This window comes from Polypterus senegalus, chromosome 12, assembly GCF_016835505.1.
Source record: "Polypterus senegalus isolate Bchr_013 chromosome 12, ASM1683550v1, whole genome shotgun sequence".
NCBI lineage: Eukaryota > Metazoa > Chordata > Cladistia > Polypteriformes > Polypteridae > Polypterus > Polypterus senegalus.
Genome location: NC_053165.1, coordinates 118,574,884 through 118,601,567, shown reverse-complemented (window position 1 = coordinate 118,601,567; position 26,684 = coordinate 118,574,884). Strand labels below are relative to the sequence as shown.

General features: G+C 36.5%; 1 protein-coding gene and 1 long non-coding RNA gene across 2 annotated transcripts in view; both read left to right on the top strand.

Annotated features, from left to right (window-relative positions):
- Window positions 1-1,943: 1,943 nt before the first annotated feature.
- LOC120541554 lies at window positions 1,944-8,818 on the top strand. The gene is made up of 4 exons (XR_005636031.1): window positions 1,944-2,161; window positions 3,598-3,640; window positions 4,881-4,937; window positions 8,491-8,818. It is a non-coding gene; the product is annotated as an uncharacterized LOC120541554 (long non-coding RNA).
- A 1,066-nt stretch (window positions 8,819-9,884) lies between these two features.
- The window catches only part of chd2 (chromodomain helicase DNA binding protein 2), a 197,597-nt gene continuing 180,797 nt past the window's right edge, over window positions 9,885-26,684 (top strand). The window contains exon 1 of the mRNA XM_039773298.1: window positions 9,885-11,039. Coding sequence (XP_039629232.1) covers window positions 10,978-11,039 — 62 coding nt within the window. The 5' untranslated portion in view covers window positions 9,885-10,977. The remainder of the gene's footprint in view (window positions 11,040-26,684) is intronic.

Below are 26,684 nucleotides of genomic sequence, written 5' to 3'. Positions count from 1 at the left end.
AATCAAATCAAATTAATAATATATTGAACAATTATTATAAAAGTAAAGTTGCCTAAATTGGACTCTACAGCTGCATGAATAAAAGGTAAAGTACCACTTCTGGTTAATAGAAATAGCCCAAAAGTTGCTAGAAATCTGTGTTTTGTACGTAATACTTGCATGCAAAATTTGTAAGCGCACACAAGTTATCGTGTTTAGACACACACACACACACAGACAGACAGATACACAGACATAATTCCAAAAATTGTATTTTCAGACTCAGGGATGTCTAAAATGTTGAGATTCATAAAAGTCTTGAAACTTAATTTTTGGAGGATTCCAAAACTTCTCCTATACAGTACTTTGTAAAGGAGAAAGTAAGAAATGATCTTTTAATGTCTTCATAACATATTTTTTTGTGCTTTTAATTGGGGGTTTATTTTCCTTCTTGTTATTTTTAAACGATGTAGCTGGAATTATGAGAGAGACATAATAACAAGAAACTGAAACTTTGAAAATGAAAAGCAAAAAAAAGTTATGTATTACAAAAATGATGACAGAGGCACTTTGATTAATCAATTTATCAACATTCGTTGATGCCAGAGGTTTGCGCCTCAGTGCCCTGTTCTACCAGTGCCTATGTGAAGTTAAATAAGTTTAAGTTTAGTTAAATCTCCTCCTACACCCCAAAGACATTTAGATCAGTGAATGTGTTGTGCATGAGTTTGTTCTACAACAGACTAGTTTACAGTTCAGAAATAGCACCATTTTGATACTTAGTACTGCTTTCCTGTTCTCCAGATCCCCATAATCCTTTAATAGATTAAACTAATCTGAAAAATTATTAAATGAGTTAATTAGACAAGTCATTATAATTTGTAGGGTAGCATTATGTTCCATTCTTCTCTGAGATTTTTTAAAGACATTATCTTAGTTTGACTGCATGCAAGGGTCCGTTGTGAACAAATATTGGCCTACCTATCAACGAACAAATATTATATTTCTAGCTGGTTCCTGGTTTGCACTTTTAACTGTCAAGGTTCTACTTCCCTGTCACCCTGGTCTGAATATGTGTCACTTATTTATTGTCTATTTCATATGCCTATTTATTCTATATCCTCTGTTATGCTGTTCTATGTTTGTCTATACTGGAAACCTGGAGCCACGTCGTCTCGTCTCTCTATGTCCCTGTACAGTGTATAGCAGAGATGACAATAAAGTTGACTTTGATGTAGAAACTTCAAAAGTGAATAGTAACTAACTGCATGTTTGTACTAGTTTAGGGATTTCCCATATATCTCAACAGCTTAGCTACCTGGTTGTTAAAAATAAGCGAAATGATAAAATAAACAATATACAATAAACATTTGTTGAGCTGGAAGCTATAAGTGCAAGAAACACCCCCAAATGGAACGTCAGTTCATAGGCCATGCACACGTACACAACCCTTTGCACTCAAATATCCGGGATGTGGGAGTTAAGCACACAAGAACATATATCACAATTAAAAAATAAACACAATTTAATGTATAAAGTTCCTGAAAATACTGTACCATGCCTGCATCGGATTATAGTAGGATATGTTAGGCAATATGAACTGACCCCATAAGCTTCTGTATGTGAAGGACTGGCACCCCACCCAGGGATGTTTCCTACTTTGTTACCAATGTTGCAGCGACACCGCTAAACTCTCGCTCTTCAACACTTAGGAAGGAAATGTGTGCGTTAAACATGTGCAACAAAGTGGAGACGAGTAAAACCAACAACTAAGAAGATAAAATGTACAATTTTGGATTATATACTTTGGTATATACTAACTTGCTCTGAAATGCAAAACGAGGGCAGGAAAGCGGAGAATCGCTCTGACGTATGTGTCACATCAGCCAATAAGCCAAGAGAAGGAGGGGAGCGACGCTTCCCCTACCCAGCGTTCTTTGCGCTCTTTAGAGGAAGTTGTGTTCGATGATACATTAAAGAGAAAGGCAGCCCATGTTCGGCAGAGAAACAAGACGGCGACTGAGGAGGACGGACCTTAATGTAGTGTGTTAAACACACGCCCATAGCACAAGATGGCAGGGAAGCGAAGAATCGTCCGAGAGACAAACAGTGGTGGAGGAGGCATGTCGATACAAAGAGTAGATGAAGGTTGATGAAATACAAGCGCTTGAGCCTTTGTTGGGTAAGGCTGGTTTCGAGCGTATTTTATCGTTGTTTATGTACGGTTTCTGACGCAGACATGCCGGTGAAGGAGTGTGTTTGAGATGTGACAATATGGAGGGAAAGAGAAGGTTCTGGAGTCTTCGTTTTAAACATGGCCATGACGGGAGCTTGCAGTCGGATGAGGTGGATACACTGGGGATAGCGGCATGCGTGTTTTTAATCGTGTTCATTTTAGAAATTCCAGCAGGATTTTTATTTCTCCATCCAGAAAAGCGGTTTTTTTTAATAGAGTGTTGCCAGAAATTGGACTTTTCTGGTAGGGAAAACGCAGTCATTGCGCATTTTTAATTTGCGTTGTCCTTGAGAACTGTAACGTCCTTGTCTAGTTTAAAGTTCCTCTAATAAGAGTCCAGTATGGAAAAAGTGACAGAAACTAAATCGTATAATGGAAAATTATTTGATGTATGAGTGGGAGTAAATAAGACGGTGATATCGGGAAGGTAAATAGATTTTTGCGTCACATTTTTTATTTGTTAAACGGACGCAGCACCAAGTTTACTGTAAAATGTCGGATCTGCAGTATTTTGTTTCATAGAACAACCTCTAACTTTGTAATCTCCGTTTTTATAAAATCTACTTCAGTTTTCCTTTGGTTTCATACCCATTTTGGTTTAATTGCGATTTATTTTCGGTGAATGCTATATTCATTTTAATTCTTTTATTTTGTCTTAGCATATTTTTAGGCGAAAAGAGGTCCTTGTCCTAGCAAAATATGGGTGTTGGCTTTTTAACTCTTTATGCAGATGGCGTAATGCTTTGTATATTTCAGCAATTGTATTTTTTTCAGTTACATTTTGTATTTATTTAGATCAGTTCCATCACTTAATTGTTGGCGGCACTTGGTGTAACCCTTTCTAGCCAACTCCGTTACTGTTCTCGGACTGCAGTTTTAAAACTTGTATTTATTATGAGTGTAGTACTGCTGTTTTAGTAAGAGTCGGTGGTTTATTCATATACGTAGATGAGCCCCTTTCGGACTTTTGCAGGAATTAAGGTTAAGCGTTTTCTTTCTTGGTTTTGTGTGTTTCGGCATCGATTTCAGTTGACTAAAATGTACATTTTCTCAGGAATGTTGGGATGGTTTTGATTTGACGATTATTGAAGAGAACTGTTCGCATGCTTTTTTTTGTGTTGGGTTTCACATTCCGAGAGATGTTAAAACTTTTTGGGGTTTGTAATGGATTTTATCTTGGTGAGCTTCAAACCGTCCAATTTGTCGTGTAAGAAACTTTGGTCTGCATTTTATATAATTTAGACAACTGATGGCAATTTTTTGTTAAATATTGAACTGAATTTTATTTCGTTGCCATTCATAATTACATTCATGTGTATGTTAAATTATTCTATACTTTGAAATTATTTGCAAGTAATGTTTTTTTTTTTTTTCCCTTCTAGGGAAATTAGGCATTGCGTGGAGCCATGTCCTTTTTTTCTTAAGGTAATTTATTTTATTTTTTTTTTTGAAAATTTAAATGTTAGACATCTTTTTGAGTATTGTTTTCAAAGAGTTTTATTTTTATTTTTATTTAAATAAGGGTCCGCCATGAACTTGAGGTAGCGACGTGAGATGCGGGTTTTAAAATGGTGGTCCTAGTTTAGATAAGTAAAAGCTAATGTTATTTTTTGCAAGTGCCAGTGACCAACAGGAGGTGATGCACAATTTTTAGACCATGTTCGGTTAGTGCCAATTAAGTTCTGTAGGAACACTACACAATTTGATGGATCTTAGATCATAAATCACAAGAAAATATTTCTATGTCATTAAAGTAGCAGCCATTTTAGATATGTGTTTCATTTTTGTTCTTTTGTGATTTAAATTGTAGGTGTTCTGTACTTTTCATCTCTTATTGAGTGAACGTTTTGAATTTCTTGTAGGGTATTTTTTTTTTGTGTTCTAGAGAGCTTCCAAGGTTTTTTTTTTTTTTTGGTAAATGTCTATATATCAGTTTACAAGTGGTGTAGGGTGTTTTTTGGATACCTTGTATATTTTCAGTTTTAAGGGTTTTTATGTAGAAAACGAGTCAAATGTGGTCCCTTTTGAATTGCCAAATTCCAGCAATGCAATGTCTTTACCTTTTTATGGATGCATCTTACAACGGTAAAACACAATTATGTTGCAGAGACTTCACACAAACTGGTTTCTCTTTATGGGGGCATGTACTAGCAGGAGTTACTATGGGAACTGTCCGCTGTTCTTATCCCACTTAGCTTATGCTTTGTGAAGTGGTCCCCTGCTTTTAGTGTAAAGTGTTTTCCAAGTCACGTGAGTCCACCCCCTAGTAAAGTGTCAGTCAGTGGTCTTGGGATTAGCGTCATTAATCATGTAAACAAGTATTCAGTTTGCAGCTAATGTGAAGTTACTTGCATACATTCTGGACGTGTTATCTTGTTAAAATTATTTATAGTGTAGGTTTCCATTGATCTGTAAGCAGTTTGGCATTTCATATAAATGTTGAGTTGTGAGAAGCAGTTATTCACACTCTGAACAATATTCTGTTCAAAAAAGAGACTTGTCATGAATGTGATTTGCATTTTCAATGGTTTGTAAGATTGCATAAAGTGGGATTATTGTAATATTTCATGTGATTTGAGGAGAGAAAGCTTAAGTGATTATTGTATAGGTTACTTTCTAAAAAGTTGCATTGGTAGCTCTTGTAATAAGAGTTGTGCTTTTACAGGTTGTGAAAGGTTTTCTTTCGGAGTCGAATGTGTCGCTGCCTTCTCAAGCCTGCTTGGTAAGTACTTTTTTTTGATTTAGTCTTTTGTTCCACTTTATGGAATCTCGTTGTGAAAACAAGTCATTTTACTTACAAGGAAATGGTGTTACAGTAGATGCGTATATACTATATATTCCAGATAAACATTATTGCGTTACATTGTAGTTGTCCTCTTTAAAATTTTTAAATGTCATTGTATGAGTGTTTCATTAAGTTTTTATATAATCTATAAAATCACATGATCCAGTGATAACCACTTTACTTCAATGGGGAAGAGAATGAAGTACAGTTTAATGACTGTACACTTTTTTTAACAGTCACAAGTTGGAGTACTTGTACACCAATAGAAGATTGCTCTCTGTGTTGTGTAGGATACTTCAGGTTTTTTTTTTTTGTTTTTTTTTAAATAAATGGTAAGACATGATTAAGCTGCATGTAAGAAATTTTCTTGATAGTGTTAGAATAGTTTTGCAATTAATAATCTACCTTAATTGCCAATTTACCCCATGGAACCAATACATTTTTCAGTTTTAATAGATTTAACTTCTTCCCCTTTTTGTGTAATGAATGTTGTACATTTGTTTTTCTTTGTAGTGTTTATATTGATATGGGAGTAAGTATCTACTTGGGAAATAAGAAGTCAGCATTCCAAACTGATGTGCATTTTTTTTTAATCTTTTGTTTGTGATCCACATTTTGTGTACAGTGCTATATAGCAAGTCTTGATTTTTTTTTTTTTTGCTCATGATACTTTGTACAGTGCTATATCAAGTCTTTGGTTTTTTTTGTGGTCCACATTTGGACGCTAATTTTGGTTGTATTTTTGTGGAAATACTTGTGACAATGATCTGTAATCCATTTGAAAAGAGTACAAGTCTCATAATTGAATATAAAGAATTGCCTTTGGATTTTGGGGTTGCTATGCTTATCTGACCCTTGTCACATAATTTGGCTTGTTTGAAAGCCTGTTTGTCCTAATACAGTCTAATGTGCTACTTGGCCAGGTTCACTGACAATAAAACAAATTTACAGTGAGCAGTATTCCGTTCCCCATTTCTTTTTGAAGAAAATACTTGGAACCACTTTGCCCATATATGGCAGCATTGTGCTCCCTTCAGTTTTCTGCCCTCTTTGTTAATGTAAAAGATGTGGACAAAAACTGAGGAAAAACTACATTCCTTCTGTTGCCGTCTACCGGGTGGGAAATAAGTTTACATACATAAAAAATATTTTTTTTTATGAAAATCATTTATGTAATATGCTGTACATGATTGCTATTGTTTTGAAAACACATTTCAATACGTGTCTGCCAATGCTGATGAACATGTATTAGCACAGCTGGAGTTATGCTTGTAATGGTGTTGGTGATACATTTCCCAAGATTTGTTTGAGATACCCTTAAAAATGCGTTTGAATAAAGAGCAACAAATTGAAATTATACTGATGGCTGGGTCAGGATTGAAATGTTTTCAAAACAATGGCAGTCATGTAGAGCATATTACATAAATAAAAATGTTTTTTCTTTGTTTTTTTTTTTGTTTTTTTTCCTGTGTATGGAAACTGATGGCCCACCCTGTATATGAATAGTAACTTTACAACTGGCTTCTGTCAAAAAATTCTTAGTAATTACATGTAAGATGTGATGTTTAACACATTTACAAGTTAATGTGTTATTTGCACATGGAGGTTGGTAGACCTGTTTGATTAAAAAGTACAAACTCGGTCTGCTCCTTGCCTTGGTGTATGTAGCATCTACTACTGTCTTGTCTTTGCATAATTTAAGTCCTATGCTTATAGGACCACACAATGAAGTCAACTACTTAATGTTCGTAAAGAAATAAGTAGGAATTGCACATTCAGTCTACTTTTGGGACAGTGGGTTATTGTGGGCTTGTTTGTGTTTAGGGTTTTTTCTTTACAAATGTTGATTGATGCAAGTCATTCAGACTTAACACCTCTGTATTCTGAACAGCAACATAAAAATCTTCTGTTTACTCAGTTTCCCATATAAATTGTGTTGTGTTTATTTGTAGTGTTTATTCCATCCTGTTTAATCTATTTAAGGACATTGGAAGTCTGAGCTTTTCTCTGTAGAATTATGTGGAATACAGTAATCCAACATTAATGGGTTAGCATACCATTTAAGGGTCAAACTGACTTGATAGCCTATACACTCGGATGAGTTTAAAATCGCCAGTCCTTTTTATTATGTGCATCTTTGAAATGTGAAAGGAAGACTGCATTAAACTGAGGAAAACCGATATGGTGAGGATGTGGAAACTCCACACAGTGCCTTTGCCAGGGTTGTACCCATCTAAGTTAAATTCTGTGTAACTACAGAACATGACACTTAAGGCTGATGTGCTTCCCATGTTTTAACTAATGAGGGGCCATGATTTTAGATTTCAGATGCCCTTAATGTGTCTTATACTTCCTTAATGCTACTTTAAAATGGTGTGACCTCCTGTGGCTCAGTTTGCACAGCATACTGTCAGGTATCTTGAGCACACACAATTTTGATCATTTCTAATAAAGTAATTTATGGTTCAAACTACACATGCAACTGTAAAAGTTATAAAGTTGAATGGCTGTTTGATCAATGAGATTCCATATTTTCTGTTTGCATGTTTACATTTTCAAAATTTTATTCCACATAACTGAATTGTTTAAAGTAGACAAATCAATGTTTACTATTGCGTTGTCTTGTGATGCACTTACATGCTGTTGAGTTTATATATACATGGTAGTGTGTGAGCAGCTAAGTAGCAGCAAGTTTTATTGTTTTAGTATTAAAAAAATTCTTTGGCTTCCAGTCTTGTATTTTTGTATCTTACCAGTGTATGTATGTATGTATATGTGTATTTAAACTTTTCGGGGTAATCATTTTCCCGATCTGTTTTGTTGAATTTGAAATCTTGATAGTCAATCTTGGATAGTTCTGCTGCAGTATAGAAATTATTTCATCATTGCTAGGCAGTGTAACTGCAATGTTAGCAACATTTACAGTGAATAATCTGGAAAATTATCCATTAAAATTTGCAGTATTTTAAAAATAGACCACCATTTGAGGTGTTTATGCATAGTCTAAGAATTTCTTTATCAGCCGTATTGAATAAGATCAAATTGGCATTATTTCAAAGTTAATGTGGGGATTGCAATATTATGATTAACAGTAAGGGGTGAAAGTTGGTGTTTGTACTTAGTTGGATTGCTTGCTTGGAGCATGTTTTTGAAAGGTTTACATAACCTTGGCTTTTCTTGTATCCCCCCCACCCACTTTAACAGCTCAGGTAGGCTTGGGAGAATTTGGTGAATCTATTGAATTGGCTCTTTTTTGGTTTTATTTATTTATATGTCTAAATTGAGAGTCTAGTTTACCAAAATGCATTCTCATTTTTAAGTTTTTTAATAGAATCTATAGTTTAATTATGGAGCATCTTTGGAATTTAATGTTTCATTATCCCTTTTGTATGTGCTAAGAGACATATTTAGAAATTGGTGATACACAGGTAAGCTGTTTCCACCAAAGACATTGGCTATGTACCAACTTTTTTTAATTTTTTCTGTTAAGACTCCATACGGCTGACGAGAGGGTCAAGTGGAGACAGACATCAGATGATTCTTCAAGATGGCATCTACTTTATCTGTTCTCTGGGACTGCTGATTCTTAGGACAAGCCTGGCTGTGATTTCAATTGGATGCTCTTTGATCAGCTGCAACAGTATTTGGACTTTTGAATTGATTTTCACAAACCCTAACTTTTTAAAGTTGTGTAACCTTTGTGTATAATTCAATGTTTAGATAACCAAATGCAGTGTTGAATGTTTGAAACTAATGTAATGTGTAAAGTTGGATGGCTCCATTGCTTTACAGGATCTTGAATAAAGGGTTTCACTGTCTGCTGTTGTATGTCTTGCTTTTTTTTACAATCATTGAAGGTTTTTTTTATGCTGTGGTGTCTGAGGAAACTGGGGTAGTTTTTTTTAGAGGAATGTTTCTGGCAAATACCAGAATGTCTGAATCCAAGTGTGTTTGGAGTGCTTGTAATGGTTTTTACTCAATTCATAATGGTGATTTTACTTGAAGTGGGTGATCATGTTGCCTTGCCACAAGGGTTGGAGAGGTGTCATTTTTTTAAGTTATTTTGTTGGTGAACATTTTACATATGTATCCTGAGTTTTGACTTTCTGGGATGTTGCTTTTTTTCTTCCTTTATTCATTCTGTGAATGGCCAATTTGTTCCAGACACTCCCAATGAAGTACTTTTTGCCCTGGCCATAGTTGTCATCCATTGGGATCTTCTGTTTCTCTTGCTTATTGTTGACTTTTTCTACATTCTGTATTTGCACGACCAAGTCACCATTTGACTTTGTAGGGTCAATGGAATTATCCTAAACCATTTGTGGTGATGAAATTGTAGGCTATTAGAAATGTCAACTTTTGCCTTGACCAGTTAGGGTATGTATCTGTATGTTAATACACATCTTTAATGGAATTTGGGGTAACCGTATTTTATTGCAGAGAATCTTTAATTCATTTTTCATTAAAAATAAGGATTGACATGTCTGGAAATGGGTTGGCATAAACCATGCTTGTCAAACACAATTTATAAATTTCACCACAGAAATCATGAATGGACCTAAGACCTTCATAATTGGGCACAGCTTGACCTGTTGACCATGCTGGCTTCTTGGAATGCACAGTAACATCCCTAGATCATGGTGTCCCCTTGTTTTTCCCCCAAATGTTTCAGTAGTGAAACACAAAAGAAGCCATCAAAGAGTTAAGTTTTGGTCTGTCATGGTGTCCAGTACAGTCTTTATGGTTGTTTTATAAAATGGCTCCACAGAGCTCATTTCCTGTCTGAGCAGGAAGTGGAAGAAGCTCCAGGAACACAATTTCCTACCCAGAAATTAACAAAATAAATGAGTGCTCTATGCCATCCCCTCTCACATGAGTTCAGGTCAGTGGTGGTGTGGGCCCCAGAGTACATGACAAGGGTGGCAGTGGGCAGCTTGCCCCCCAGCATTTTAGCGGGTAATTACTGATTTTGAAAATGAAAGGGGGTGGGTCTTTGGTACATCACCTGAGTCCTGGGGTATATGGAAAGAGCGTCAATCAAAGGCAGAGCTCTCAGAGCTGGGAAGGAGCTCTAGATGGCGGCCGTGCCTTGGAGAAGAGACTCTCGCTGAGCTGCTTCCTTTTACTCCTCCTCCCACCCTTACTTTTTTGGGGGAGTTAGAAACTTTGCTCAAGTTTGGGTGACACAGACCTCGTTACATCTCTTCGGGGAACCTTTAAGACCCTCGGGACTGGCTTGTCCGATTCCGGCGAGTTCGGCCCGCGAGTGCGATCGGGGCGACGTGTACGCGTGTGCGGCTCCGTTGTTTGCCTGCTCGGCGCTGGCGACGGCTTCAGCGGCGGCCATGGCGCTCCTCCATGTTGAAGCGCTCGGCTGAAGGCACTGTCTAGCACGGACAGTAAAAATATCGATTCGCTTTGTGTTTTATGGAATGATTTATTAATAAGTAATATTTGTAAATATATCGAAATGTGTTATTTTATGCGTATTTTTTTTTTATTCGGAGTGTAGTACTCGTCTATACTCGACACGTTCGCTCCAGTGTGTGGACTTCGTATGTTTTTTTTTTCTTTATAAAACAAGTAAGAATATTTTTGTAGTTTTAATTATTGTTTTTTTTTTTTAATTTTTCTACATTGTTCGTCGATGACGCAGTTTTAATAACCTGTATTCCGTCGCTTTTTAAAGCTTTTGTTATCGTATGTAAACAAGGCTGTGAGGCCGAAGAGGTTATCAAGTTACAAAATCTTGAGGAGCACACATTTATTAAGCTTTATTTTATTTTGGTGATTTTTTTTTTGAGGGAAATGCTTTGTTTCTGTGTTCTGCAAATCTCCGAGCTGTCAAGGCTGCCTTCTGTTCTTCAAGCAAATGCAACTTAAAGAAGACCTTACCTTTACCCTTTTGCTGTCCAACCTCTGACAGTAAATACCAGCCAATTCGGATCGTCGAATATACATTTTTAAGTTATAAAAGATGATGAAGAATACGGATGAAAAACAAAAGGACGATGGCTCCACACAAAGTAATGGGTCCAGGTATGATCTTCAACTTTTCTCACTTACTTGTTACCTATGTCGGTGATTTGTGTCTGCTCTTGCAGTGATGCTCACCTGTAATAAAATATCTTGTTTTGGTCAAATTTTGTTTATATTTTAAAATGACCTTGAGACTTCTTCACTGCCACACCCACGGTTTGCTAGCAATTTCTGAAACTTAAGACGAGACATCTGGGCCCATTTAAAACATTAGACCAGAATATTTTGACAACTCTGGTATTACATAGAATATTGGAACATTTTTGCAGTTTTCTCCCAATTCATGTCAACCTAAAATGACCTTGGCGATTAAGCTATTGCTGCATTGCACCATTTTTTGACATACAATGCAGATTTGCTTTTTAAATGTATTTATTAGGGCTTTATCCACATGGGGTCAGGTTTTTTTTTTTTTTTCCCCCCTAAACCCCAAATATGAATACTTTTTAATGATATAGTTGTCATCTTTAAATGACAGTTTTAATACAATATCGTTTCATTTTACATTTTAATGGCTTTTATGATATAAAGATTTAAGATTTTACATTTTGAATGTTGAACTGCTATAAAAAATTACTGTTAAGTTTCAGACTATTTAAAGGATGAGTAACTGTGTATCCACGTCTCACCATACTCTTTATATTTTACAAGGTATTGTTTTTATTCAGTTTTCTATTTTACTATTTTTAATAAATGTGAATAACTTTAGTTTGGAATTTTAGGCATATGCATATTATTGCCTAATTTGGCTTAGTGTATGGACTTAACATTTGGAAATAAGTAATAGTTTTAGTAAAATTTTGCTTTTAATGAATTTATGAATGAACCGTCACAGAGATTTTGTGAAGAGAACTTTTCTCTCATTTTTAAATACATTTCTGGGCAGGTTTTTTTTTTTTTATACAAGACATTTTCACATTAATAAATGGGCCTTATTAAAGAAAAAACTTAGTTGCATTCAACTAAGTGAATAAAATACATAATGTATTTGTTATAGGCATAGGGTTTAGTGTGATGCACCTTTAAGGTTAGTTTTCCACAACTTTTGAAATTGCTTTATTTTATAAATGTTGACTTTTTATCTAAATGATAATGCTGTCAATAGTAAATGACAAGACTTGTGACATAGATATACTTGTATTACAGTGTTTAGTGTTTGTTTCCAGAATGCCCATAATTTGAGTTTATGGTCTGTGTAAATAGTGCATAATGTAATATCTTGGGCTTTCATTTTACTTGTCATTTTCTTTAAAACTTTGTGCTGAAACATTTATCCGGGTGAATATGAAACTTATTTTTTTGAGTGAACACATTTACACACAAATGATTGACATGACTTGAAATTCACAGTACTGTTTAAGGACCAGGTGAAAGCAGACATTTGTATAGAATTTATTTACAAACATTTACGGCAATATGTAGTATTTAGCTTGTAATAGAAGATCTGCATTTGGTTTTCTTGGCAGCTTTAAAAATAAAGGTTTAGAAAGCAAGAGTGTTTTATAATGTTTAGATAACTACTATCAAGTATGTCCTAGTGAATTAATGACCAGGGAAGCTATGATTATCAACACTGAATTGTCGTTTTCATTTTCTACATAATTAACACAATTTTGTTCTCCTTTATGACAATGTGTAGACTTTGTTATTCTAGAATTAAGCATAGAGATTGGGTAAGTGTGTGTAACTTGTGCTTCCAGTCATGATCTTGATTTCCATTCTTTAGGATTGCTTGTTGTGCTGCATTTTCAAGTTTAGATTTGAGACACATTTATAAAACATGCCAGTTCAAAAAGAGTACCACATTAATAAGCTTTGTTTTTAGTGAGGTGGTTAACGCTGCAGTTGATTGCCTTTACCATTGCTGGATAATACGTATTTAATGAAGTGATATAGGCTTCATAGACAGTTGAATTGTAATTTAGCAACACATCTGACGATTATGTAAAAATTTAATACATGTTCAAGAGGGTTATACTGCAGAATATTACTTTTACTACTAGTCAATTGATAGTAATTAACAGAAATGAGTCATTGCTGATAGATTGTCATGGCTCTGAGGTACTTGGGTAATGTATCTTATTTTGTTTGTAGAGATGTTTGGATAGGAAGCAAATACGAGGCCCGTTAAATTGTGGCAGCCATTTTATGAAAGGCTGATAGTGGAGAAAAAATACAATAAAGGCAGATTTTTATACCTCGTAATTAAGATGGCCACATAAGGAAATCCGTTTGTACCTCTTAATTTACGTATACGTTGACGTATTTTTCCTGTAAAGGGAATAGTGCATTACTTATATATTTGTGTAACGTTTGTTTCTTTATTTCAAATGGCTGCAGGTCCACTTCAAAGTCACAAAATGGCTCTTGCTTTGTGCCGCATAGCTAGGCAGACATGCTGCATTACACTGTGTATTTGGAACTACAGGAAGCTACGGGAGTGTATAGTTCAAAGGTCATTGCGTGTTCTCGTGAGCGTTGATTGGACAGGCTCCTCACTTAGCAACTGTACGACCTATTGTATTACTCCAGCAGTCTGTGTGCCGCCTTCTGGCTGACGTCATCAGCTTTTCCCGAGTTACGTACGCGCAGCTGCTCTTGATGATTTGTTGGGACACGTATAGAGGATTAAAGACGCTGTTATTCTTGCGCATGTTAATTCACATGCTTCGAAAAGAGGCCCAGTTTGTAGCATGTTGTAGAAAGTTAATTGAACGGAGGTCGCTAGCTGCATAGCAATTTAAAAACTATTTTGAATTTGACGTGGCATGAGATGTGGGACATTTTACGTGCAGTTAATAAGCGGTATTTTTAGTTGGAAAATTCAGAGATGTTTTTCTTTATCTCCCGACTTATAAGGAATCCCACCCCTCTTTAGTTTTACCAAAAGTACGACATGAAATTTTGCGGAGTGATGCACTGCGTGTACTTTTATTCTCGTGAAAGCTAGCAGAACTTCCAATTGCTTTTCATACTAACCAAAAGCGACTTCCCTTTTTTAACCTCGACCAATAAACTACGTGAACTGTGTGTGTGTTTTGGTGACATCACAAGCTGTAACCCCGAAGTTTATGGCCGCACTTGAACTGGTGTTTGCGTATCATGTTGATACTGAGCCCATCTCGGCTTACAGCACTTTCGAGATGAGACGGGGCTACACTATCATTACAGAAACCCAGAAGTGCAACTTCGCTTTTGCAGTTAAAAAAGTGTTAAAAGTCGCAAGACGTACACGATACGGTGTTTAATAATTACTCTTTTGAATTTGCGGACGTGTCAGAATAAGTTGTAGAGCAAATTATACTAAATACAGTAAGCAGCTAGAAAGTATGAAGTTAAGCTGTAAAGAACAAAGTAAAATAAGTTACTATAGTTTGTACTTAAGGATTTGGGAGGTCAGTAGGGCCGGTTTCTAGGAGGAGAGATGGGAAGTGAATAGATAAGATACCAATACATAATATAAAAAAGGTGGATATTGGGACTGTTGTCGAGGGTTATTTAGGGAAGAAAGATGTCTTGTTTTTGTTTGCAATTTGAGGTCTTACAGGTTAAATCCCATTATATGCATTTTTTAACAATATCTAAAAATATGTTGGTAATCTACCACAAACCTCTTGTTTTTTTACTAAGAAGGTTTATGAGGGAAAGGACTATAGAGTAGAAGTTTTTTTTCCCCTCCCGGCCGACCCTCCTTTTCCACAACATGGACTTCAACAACTGGTTTTCCTTATACCTACAGGATTTTCAATCACAAAATATACCAGACAAACAATTATGCTCCAGATGGTAAATTATTTATTAATTATCCAAATTTTAAATACAGTCCACTTCCCAGCAGTTAGGATTTATATTAATTTTTTTTGTATTCTGTAATCTGCAATATTAAAGGATTAAAAAAGGCAAAAAAATAAAAAGAAACCTTTGGGGTTGAGTGCTTTAACCAGTTCCTATACATTTTTCTTTACATTGCAGTATGAGTTTCAGCAAATTTGCTCAATTTGTCCTCTTAGTGTATATATACATGCTTTTCTAATTTTAGAAATTGAAGAATGACTAAAGCTCAAATAGAATTAATTCATCTGTATATGAAGAGGTTGTCCACCAAATTTAGGTATATTTTTCTTGTGCTTTGGGCAAATCACAAATATTCAAGAGAGTGCAATAGGAATAAAGGTACAAAGAAAGATGACAAATAACACTGGGTAAAAAAAAACTTTAAACATCAAATAGAAAATATTTTTTATTGCATAATTTTATATACAATGGTGCTACAATTTATAACACACAGATGGTGCTACAATTAATGGTGGATCTACAGTCCTGGCCAAAATTATCAGAACACCTGGAATTTTCCCAGAAAATGCACCACTTCTCCAAGAAAATTGTTGTATAATTACAAATGTTTTGCCATATATGTTTATTTCCTTTATGTGCATTGGAACAACACAAAAGAGAAAAAAAGCCAAATCTGATGACATTTCACACACAACTCAAAAACTGGGCTGGACAAAATTATTGGCACCCTTAACTTAATATATGGTTGCACGCCCTTTGGAAAAAAACTGAAATCAAGTTCCTCCTATAACCATCAACAAGCTTGTTACTCCTCTCAACTGGAATTTCCGACCACTCTTTTGCAAACTGCTCAAGGTCTCTCAGATTTAAAGGGCGTCTTCTCCCAACAGCAATTTTGAGATCTCTCCATAATTGTTGGATTTAGATCCGGACTCCTTGCTGGTCACTTCAGAAATCTCCAGCGTTTTGTCTTGTTGCTTTTAGAGGTACGTTTGGGGTCATTGTCCTGTTGGAACACCCATGACCTCTGACGCAGATCCAGCATTCTCACACTGGGCCCTACATTGCGCCCCAATATCTTTTGGTAGTCTTCAGATTTCATGATGCCTTGCACACAGTCAAGACATCCAGTGCCAGAGGCAGCAAAACATCCCCAAAACATCTTAGAACCTCCACCGTGTTTGAATGTAGGTACTGTTTCTTTTCTGTGTAGGCCTCATTCTGTTTTCTGTAAACAGTAGAATGATGAGCTTTAACAAAAAGCTCTACCTTGGTCTCATCTGTCCACAAGACGTTTGCCCAGAATGATTTTGGCTTCCACAAGTACATTTTGGCAAACTCCAGTCTGGCTTTATGTTTCTGTGTCAGCAGTGGGGTCCTCCTGGCTCTCCTGCCATAGTGTTTCATTACGTTCAGATGTCGGATAGAGCTGACACTGTGTTGCACCCTGAGTCTGCAGAACAGCTTGAATATGTTTTGAAGTTGATTGGGGCTGTTTTTCCACCATTCAGACTATCCTTCATTGCAGTATTTTATCAATTTTTCTCTTCTGTCCATGTCCAGGGAGAGTAGCTACAGTGCCATGTATTGTGAACTTCTTGATTGTGTTGTGCACAGTGGACAAAAACATGAAGATCTCTGGAGACGGGCTTGTAGCCTTGAGATAGTTGATATTTTTCCACAATTTTTGTTCTCAAGTCCTCAGACCATTCACCGCTGCTCTTTCTGTTTTCCATGCTTAGTGTGGCACACTCGGACACACAACAGAAAGGCTGAGTCAACTTTTCTCCATTTTAACTGGCTTCAGGTGTGATTGCTGTATTGCCAGCACACGTTTCTTGCCACAGGTGAGTTCAAACAAGCATCATATGCTTGAAATAAAACTTATTTACCCACAATTTTGAAAAGGTGCCAATTTTGTCCGGCCCATTTTTGGTGTTCTGTGTGACGTCAGATTTTGCTTTTTTTCTCTTTTTTTGTGTTCCAATGTACATAATGGAAATAAATGTGTGTATAGCAAAATATTTGTAATTGCAACAATTTTCTGGGTGTATTTTTTGGGAAAATTCCAGGGGTGCTGAATTTCGGCCATGATTGTATATTATTGCTCTAACATCTACTAAAAAAAAAACCCTGTGGGAGGGAATGCCTAGGAGGTGATCCGTGAGCTTCACGTTAAGATCACAGGAAGACAAATAAAAGACCCGCAAGACGAAACAGAATGGCGACGGAGCATCTCGCGGGGATATATAACTTGAGATTCTTGCAAGACATGCCCTATTTACAAGCAATATCGGAGCACGGTCAGCAAAAAAAATCAGTAGTGTAAAGGCACACAGCACAAACGGATACAGGGGTCTCAGTGCATATTACGCGTATAAAGGACAATATATTATAAATGAAACGTCAACGACTAAAAGATTGCATTAGCGCAAACAAATGGAAATTGATAATCAGGAACAGGTGTAATTGAAAAAATCGTAGGACAAAGCAAGGTCAGAAATAAAAGGCAAAGAGGAGAAAAAGTCTTTTCGCATTTGCATCATTCAATGCACAAAACGTAGATTTACACAGTAATGGACCATACACTATGAGAATCTGTGGTCCTGCAGCAGTTAAAGCAACGACAAGTTTAATTTCAAAGAAAACACAATTCGGTCAGGTGTATATTTATGATCACAGAGAAGCGATCACAATGTGAGCAGCAGAAAGGACAGCAGCTGTACAGGCTTTAAAATGATCGAAGGGCAGCGTAACAGCAGCTGCCACACCCCCCTGCCCCCCCACAACACGAGCAGCATTATACGTCCTGCAAGAAAGAGATTTAACCATGCCCGGGGCCGAAAATAAAGGACAAGTATTGTTTTTAGAAAAGTTTTTAAAGTAAAAGTGAAAATAATGCATATGTAACAATTCCCATGAAAATAACAATCTTTTTAAATTGTATATCCGGTAAACCAAACATGGGGGTGGGCGAGTGAAGTGAGTAGGGGGGTGGGGGGTGGGGAGTCCCCTAGTAGTCATAATTTTCAGCAGCACTTAATTTCACATATCCATATGACCATTGCTTTTGCGTTTCTCATGTTTGATAATATGATTTGCCTGTGGAGGACTTGAGCAAAGTTTAACATTAGTGAACTATTAGGGCACCCATATCATCAAGGACTTTATGGTAAACAGATTTACAAGTATACATAATTTAAATACAAAAAATCGTTCATTGAATCAATGAGGAATATGTACAGTATAACGTGAGGTCAGGATTTAATCGCTTTTAAAAACAAGATAAACACAAAATCACTGCAATTTAAATTTGTATGCCTAGCTGTGTGTTTTGCAATAAAATGATTGGTAGCCTTTTATTGTAATACGTTTATGTACAAAAAATGTTTTTTTTTCCTTTATAAAGTAGTTGCCAATATTATCATATCCCCTTTTTGTGATATTTGTGCTGCCTGCTTTAGAATGTTTAATAGCTATAAGTGGACACATTAAGAGATGCAATTGATTTTAGAATGTGTTGCTACCCCTTCACTTTTTTCAAATTTAGCAAAGTTGCTGCCTTGTACAAAAATCATTTAAGCAGTACTCAAGAACCTTGAATGAAAAAGTGGAAATAAGATTTTATGTTAAATTTTTAACTAGTTTATTAAATATAAAAAACTGAAAATGTCTCACTGACACAAATATTTAGACCCCTTACTCAGTAATTAGTCGAAGCACCTTCGGCAGAAATTAAAACCTGGAGTTTTTTTGGGTATGACGTGACATGCTTCTTGCGCCTGGGTTTTTGGATTTATCGATATTCTCCTCTTCAATTCCTTTCAAGCTCTGACAATTTTGATGGAGATGTTGGTGGATAGCTATTTTTTTAAGCTGTCCAGAGATGCTGAAAAATGACCCCACAGCTTGATGATGCCATAGTTAAAATGGTATTGTGCAAATGAGGAGCAATGCCTGATTTCCTTCAGTAATGACACTAATCTTAGTTTCATCAGGTCAGAATATCTTATTTCTCACAGTATTGAGTGTCATTTAGGTACCTTTTTGCAAACTCCAAGTGGGCTTCTATGTGTCTTTTTCTGAGGAGAGACTTTTGTATGGCCACTTTGTCAAGGCCCAGATCCATGCAGTGTTGCAGTGGTGGTTCTCCTTCTGGAAGTTTTTCTGATCACCCTTTTCCCATGATTGCTCAATTTGGCTCAGAGACCTTTTCTAGAAAAGTTGCTCCTAACTTATTCTACTTAAGAATTATGAAGTTAGTTGTGCTCTTGTTTACCATCAGGACTGCAGAATTTTATTTATTTATTTATTTATTTATTTATTTTTTTAAGATTTCTGCAGATCTTTTCCTTGACACAGTAATGTTTCTATGCTCTGCTGGCAATCCGTTTGACCTCATGGCATGGGTTTTGCTCTGATACATTGACAACCGTGGGACCTTATATAGACATATATGTGCCTTGCATTATCAGTTAAATTGGCCACAGGTGACACCAGTCAAGGTTTTGAAATACTGCAATGATTGTCAAAAGAATAATGCATACCTGTGCCAAATTTCAAGTTTCAAGAGTGAATTTAATTGGTTTTAGCATACCTAACAGCTATAACATAAAATGTGGAAAAGTTGAAGGTGGCATTTCCACTATGCAGAAAGTTTCCAGTCTCTTAATCTTGTTTGGTGTATGCTTTTAGAATGGCATGCTTAGACCAGTCAGGTTTAAAACCAGTGGTAGTGTTTGCATCTTACTGGCTGCCTTGTTCAATCTGCCCTTTTTTTATTTTTTATTTTTTTAGTTCTGTAGTGTATTCATAGTTATTTTCATGCTGAAAGATACAGGTTTTTGGTCAGAATATCTCCTATGATTCCTTTATATTAATGAAGCCTAGCAAACTGCTTCCAAATGGTTTTCAATAGATGCATGAATCTGGATCAATTAGCATAGCTTGCGCTTGTAATTTTATTTTATATGCATCATACAGATGCCATACATAATGATAGTATGAATTGGCAAAAATTCAAATTTTACTTTTTTTTTTTTTTGCATTTCCGTCTTTGAGCAGTACTATCCACTTGCAGAGCCACAGCACCATATGTCACTGCAGTTCTAGACCCACTGTTGTAGACCCATAGTTACAGACCCGGAAGTGACGTCTGTGTCGTTTCAGGACTGACTTAGTAAAATTACTTTTGGAAGGTTTCTGCTGGTCTCGGCAAAGCCCGGAAAGTAACGTCTGGTCAAGGACCCGTTCAGAAATTAAGCGATAAAAATGAGAAGGGATGAACAGTACATCAAACCAAATAATACTAATCATTGTAAAGTTCAGAGGGTTTCTGCCTCACGTCGTGTCATACATCAAACTAAATACATATCGTTTCTGTGATATATTAATATTAACATTTACGTTGTGTTTGGGTCTGTGAGAACCATTTAACATGTCGGCAAAATTAAAATCATCAAGATCTGTGTTAATTGAAAATAGTTTTTTAGTTTACATTCATGAAATTAAGTATCCTCTTTAATAGAACCCTTATGTGCGTCCAGTGTCCGTGTGTGTGTCTTCTGGTGAAGTGCGCATGCGCGGGGCCACACAGCACGTGTTCAGTCTCTTCCTGTGCAGAGAGAGAGACAGACAGAGGCGCGCACACATACACGACAGACAGACAGACATACACACAGACACAGAGGCGTGTGCTTAAGACACACACACGCAGGCCCGCGGGAGAGAGAGACACACACACACACACACAGGGGCACGTGCGCATTGTTGCAATGTTACTTTTCTTGGTTGTTTATTAAATTACAGATTGTTAGTTTTCTCTGTTGTTCAAGATTTTCTTAGTGTTATTCAATGTTTTTACATTTAGTTTGCTATTACGCTGTGCTTTCTATGGTATAGTTAACTATATTTGTGCTTAAAAACTTAAAAAAATATATATTTACATACAGTTCATACGGTCTGGAACGGATTAATTGTATTTACATACAATCCTATAGGGGAAATTACTTTGGTTCACGACCAAATAGGGTTACAACCAGAGTTTTGGAACGAATTATGGTCGTGAACCGAGGTTCCACTGTATTACTGTCAGACAAAATTACAGGCATTTCACGGAAATACAAACCAGTATTACTGAGAGAGAAAATTAAAGGCACACAATACAGTGACACATATTACAGCCACATACAAGGTCCATTGCCATTTAATATAGACTGTTCATACAAATGTTTATGCACTACTGTTCTAGCGCCCATTATTTTAATGGGCTTAATGTCTAGTACAATATAATTATGTTTACACCACGTTAGAGTTTAGTAAAACGTTAATAATAAAAGCGATTACATTTTTTAAAATGTATTATTCATGTGTGCAATATTGGTGGTTCGTGTCAGGACTGTTGCAGTTGAGTTTTGAATCAGCTGGAGCTGTGATATAAGATTAGAAGTGGCACCTGCCAGTAGTGACTTACAATAATCAATGTGGGATGTGATAAAAGCAGGGATAAGTTAACTTAGCATTCGAAAGGAGAGGAATGACCAAACATAAGGAATGTGACACAGGTGGAAGTAAGAAAGTTTCTTAATATTGTTTGCATGGGTGAAATAAGAAAAGGAGGAATCAAAGTGACACTGAGATTCTTTGCAGTAAAAGAAGGTCTGATGAGATCATCACCCAGAATGGCTGAAGAGGAGTTTGTTTTTTTAAATTACACTTTTAAGTGCCACTTTGCAGGAATTCAGTTATGTTGCAATTTAATTTTAAAGAGTTTTGCTTAATTCAAGTTTTAATTTAATTTCACTGAGGTAAGTTGAGCAGAGAAAGCTATGATGAATTGTCACTTTTAACACCGAAAATAGATCTAAGCATCATCTGCATAAAATGATAAGCCAGTCCAGTGCTACGAATAGCTTGCTCAAGGGGAAGCACAGAGACACAGATGAACAGAGGATGGAGGAACTCCTGTGAGAAATTAAGGCATGGCCCTGGACATGGCATAAGTTGCATGGCCACAATGCCATATGTAATAACTTACTTTTACACAAACTGGGACAGTAGCTTCTCAAGAGGAAGGTAACAATGCTTTGCACAATAAGGAAAAACAGACCTGCACAGAGATGGGAGATTCTGGGGCTAGAAATGATAATGGACTATAATGCTACAAAAAGAGGCGTGGAGAATTTAGACAAAACATTATGCTGGATGCTGGCCACTGGCAATTTTTTTCAACATACTGAACATCTCAGAAAAAAATACTTTTTTCGTCTCGACAACCTTGAACCGAGACTGGAACAGGGAGAAGGAGAGAAGCAGGGTAAATCATTGGTGACACCTTGCATGCTACTGGGACAACATCTGACAAAAACCCCAGCATGTACAGCTATTATGTCGATTCAACAGTCCAATACATTTAATGAACCAATGACGGCACTTGTAGTGTGTGTACATAATGAGTGTGTTTGTGTGTCTCACTGTGTTATTTTAGCCCGCTGAACTGTACAGTTATTAGAGTATTGTGTAGAAAATGAAAATACTGTATTCAGTTCTGCTTGATAAATAGAATATGATCTGAGGATAAAGAGTAAACAGGTTATTTACATTGCTTGTTAAAATAAAGTGACCATCTAATTTAAAAAAAAAAAGTCCCTCAATAGTACATACGTAGAAAAAATGTAATCATAAGTGATTCAACTCAATTATATTTCTTGCTTCTCAATGAGAAATTAAAATACAATGTTTGTAAACTACTGCATTTGTGAAGGACTTAAGTGTGTGGCTATCCAAAACTATCATTGAGTGTGTTTCAGTAATTTGTGTAGTGACTTAGAAAACCACAATATTACATTAATATATACTGCTCAAAAAATTAAAGGACCCCATTTTAATCCGAGTATAGGATCAAGTCAGTGAAACTTGTGAGCTATTGATCTGGTCAGTGAAGTAGCAGAGGGACTTGTTTATCAGTTTCAGCTGCTTTGGTGCACTAGGGGGTAGGGGGCAACAATGAGACGACCCCCAAAACAGACATGAATGGTTTAACAGGTGGAGGGAAGCCACTGACATTTTCCCCTCCTCATCTGTTTTGTCACTTGTTTTGCATTTGGCTACGGTCAGTGTCACTACTGGTAGCATGAGGCCATACCTGGACCCTACAGAGCTGGCACAGGTAGTCCCACTTCTCCAGGATGGCAGACACATTAATATGTGCCATGCCAGAAGGTTTGCTGTGTCTCCCAGTACAGTCTCAAGAGCACTGACGAGATTCCAGGAGATAGGCAGTTACTCTAGGAGAGCTGGACAGGGCCGTAGAAGGTCCTTAACGCATCAGCAGGACCGAAGGAACAGAATGAGCACTGACAGAGCGTACAAAATGACCTCCAGCAGGCAGGCCACTGGCGTGAATGTCTCTGAGCAAACAATCAGAAACAGAATTCATGAGGGTGGCCTGAGGGCCTGACATCCTCTAGTGGGCACCGTGGAGGTCAACTGGCATTTGCCATAAAATACCAGGATTGGCAGGTCCACCACTGGTGCCCTGTGGTTTTCACAGATAAGAGCAGGTTCACCCTGAGCACATCTGAAAGAGGTGAAAGGGTCTGGAGAAGCCGCGGAGAATGTTATACTGCCTGTAACATCGTTCAGCATGACTGGTTGGGTGTGGGGGTCAGTGATGGTCAGACTGGGGAGACATATCCATGGAGGGACGTACAGACCTCTACAAGCTAGACAACGGCACCTTGACTGCCATTAGGTATCGGGATGAAATCCTTGGACCCATTGTCCGACACTATGTAGCCTATGTTATGTCCAGGGCAACCCTCATGCCTTAATTTATAATATATAATTTATATTATATAAAAAATATAAATAAATATTATATAAATAATTTATTAAGATAAGTTACCTTAATTTTATAATATAATCTTATATCACAGCTCCAGCTGATTCAAAACTCAACTGCAAGAGTCCTGACACGAACCACCAACAGCGAGCACATCACAGCCATCCTGCTGCACCTTCACTGCTCCCTGTGTCTTACAGGATTGAATATCAAATTCTGTTCTTGATCTGCCCACTAAGGTCCGCTCATTTTGTACCACTCACTAACCTGCACTCTGTGGGTGACAACAGGGCCTTCAGCTGTATATTGTGCCCAGACTGTGGACTGACCTCTCAAAATTAATCACATCAGCTCACTCCATTCATTTGTTTTTAACTCATTTGTTTTGGAAGACATTAAACAGACCTGACATTCTGCCCCTTCTTTCAGTTTACCCTCTTTATCTGTCCATGTACTCAGGGTTTGCATTTTTATCATAATTTATGGTATTTGTTCAAGATTTTTATGTTGTATTTTAATCTGAATTATTGTCTTTTATTCTGTTTGAATGTTTTGTATATCCTGTATTTATCTTTATTTAGTGAGATATTATTTGTAGCCAATGTTATATCGGTCCTGTTCTTTCAAAATTTTGGGCATAGGAAGGGTGCTATATAAATAAATTGTGTTCTTTTGAGTATTTTTATTTTTTTTCTTTTGATGGCCCATTGTTTATAATAATAAGTGACAAAAGACTAGAGTTCTATATGATGCAATTAATATATAGGATAATTCAGTGTAGAATATGTAATGCCGTTTTCTTCACATACATGTTTAAAAATATTAGATTGGCTTAAATGTTTATTCTAAATTTGTTTAGAATAGAATTGGTTTTAGTCACATGCATATTACATTTTAAAAAAAGTAATCACTTTTATTATAAACTCTTAACGTGGTGCAAACATTGTAATTATATTGTATATTTCGTTTCATGAATGTAAACGATAAACTATTTTCAGTTAACACAGATCTTGATGATTTTAGTTTTGCCGACATGTTAAATCGTACCCACAGACCCGAACACAACGTTTATATTAATATTTCACAGAAACGATCCATATTGTTTAGTTTGATGTGTGTCACGATGTGATGGCAGAAACCCTCTGAACTTTACAATGATGCATATTATTTAGTTTGACATACTTTTTTTCCTTCTCATTTTTATCGCTTAATTTCTGAACGGGTCCTTGACCCGATGTTACTTTCCGGGCTTTGCCAAGTCCTGCCAAAACCTTCAAAAATTAATTTTACAAAGTCAGTCCTGAATCGACACAGACGTCACTTACGGGTCTGCAACTGCGGGGCTACAACTGTGGGTCTAGAACTTCGGTGACATATGGTGCTGTGGCTCTGCAAGTGGTTGCTTCTCTCTTTGAGACCCAGTTGCTTCAAATATTTTAGTTGATAGGGGCTTTTAATTGGTATTAAATACCAATCAGGATTTGATCTTTCATCAATTGTTGATTTGCACACTTGTAACCCCAAATTTCAGTTAAGTGTATTTTTCATATGGTTCTTATTGGACTGTTGAACTGTTTGTGCCTCTCAGACAAAAGACAGATACTCTTAGGTCCTTGTAATGTTACCAGTGTTACAGCTGTTTTGACTGAGAACTTCACATTGGATTTCTTTTCTATTTGGTTTGTCATTTGTTGACTTTTTTGAGTGAGAGCTTGTTTCCTCTTCTGTTAGCTCTCTAACTGTGACAGATGAGTTGTACATATGTAGAATGCAATTTTTTTTGATTTTCTTGCACCAAAAAATATGACATTTATGGAAACATTTATTAAAAATTTTGAGAGAGCCATACATTCTTACTAATGATCTGTGCTGTTCACTCATTTTGGTTTAGCATTATCAAGCATGGCAATAAAAAAATATAATTTTACATTCTATTGGTATCCTATGAATAACGAACCAAACCTTCAAGGGGCATCACATTTCTGGAGCACATAGATTTTCAGCCGCAACAGTGCAATTTTTAGGGATTAGGGAGTTGGGATATCAATGGAAAACCCAAAGAGACAGGAGGCACAGATATACATGAATTATGATGAGCTTCTACAGCTTTGTGACAGTGCTGTACAAGTTCTTAAAGTGCTTTATACTTCCATCCATTTTCCGCTTGTCCAGGTCAGTGTTGCAAAGCAGCTGGATACCATCTCGGACAACATCGAGTGCAAGGCAGGAACAAAGTGTATCAAAGATAAACTGATAATGAAAGAAAATAATTGCCTTTTTCAGGGATCGGTAAACTATGCATATATCTGGAGTACAAATAGCCGATTGGCATTTTGTAGAAATATCAGATAATACTGCCATCATCAGGTTTTTTTAACAAGATGTTGCTACAGTTGGCAGGTGTAACTGTAACCAGTTGCTATGTGGTGTCATCCGAATATATAATAGAAATCGAGGTTTGTTCCTAAAGTGTACATTTTGGCTGCATGCTTGCCTTTGTCTTGCATATGTGTTTTTAAAGAACATGGCAGGTTTATGAGCTATGGACTTTGTTGGGTGTGACTCCGGGTTTACATATATCAGAAAGAGATTAGTTTACAAATGTGAAAGAATTAAGGTTGAACGGTTTTCTGGTACTGGTACTACCAAAACACATTATTCCTATATGTCGACTCGTGTGTATGGTGAGACAAGGAGTAAAATTCCCTTGGCAACGACATCCTGACTGTGCCTTCAGCAAGTGTGTGTGTCACAAGAAGAACATAGGTAATGGTTTTTCCAGGTGAGTTCATTTCAGTTTTTGTGCAGCACTACTAATTTTTCTTTTTCTCTATTCTTTAAATTTAAAAATAATATGAGTTAATTACAACAAGCAAAACCTGTTAATTTCTCCAAGTTTAGGAAACAAGGTTCAGACAAAAGTGAGGACTTTGCTGGATATTTAGCTTAGGTTCCCATCACTCTAAATTTGAATCTCACTTTCAGGACTTTAGAAGCATCGAGCCAGA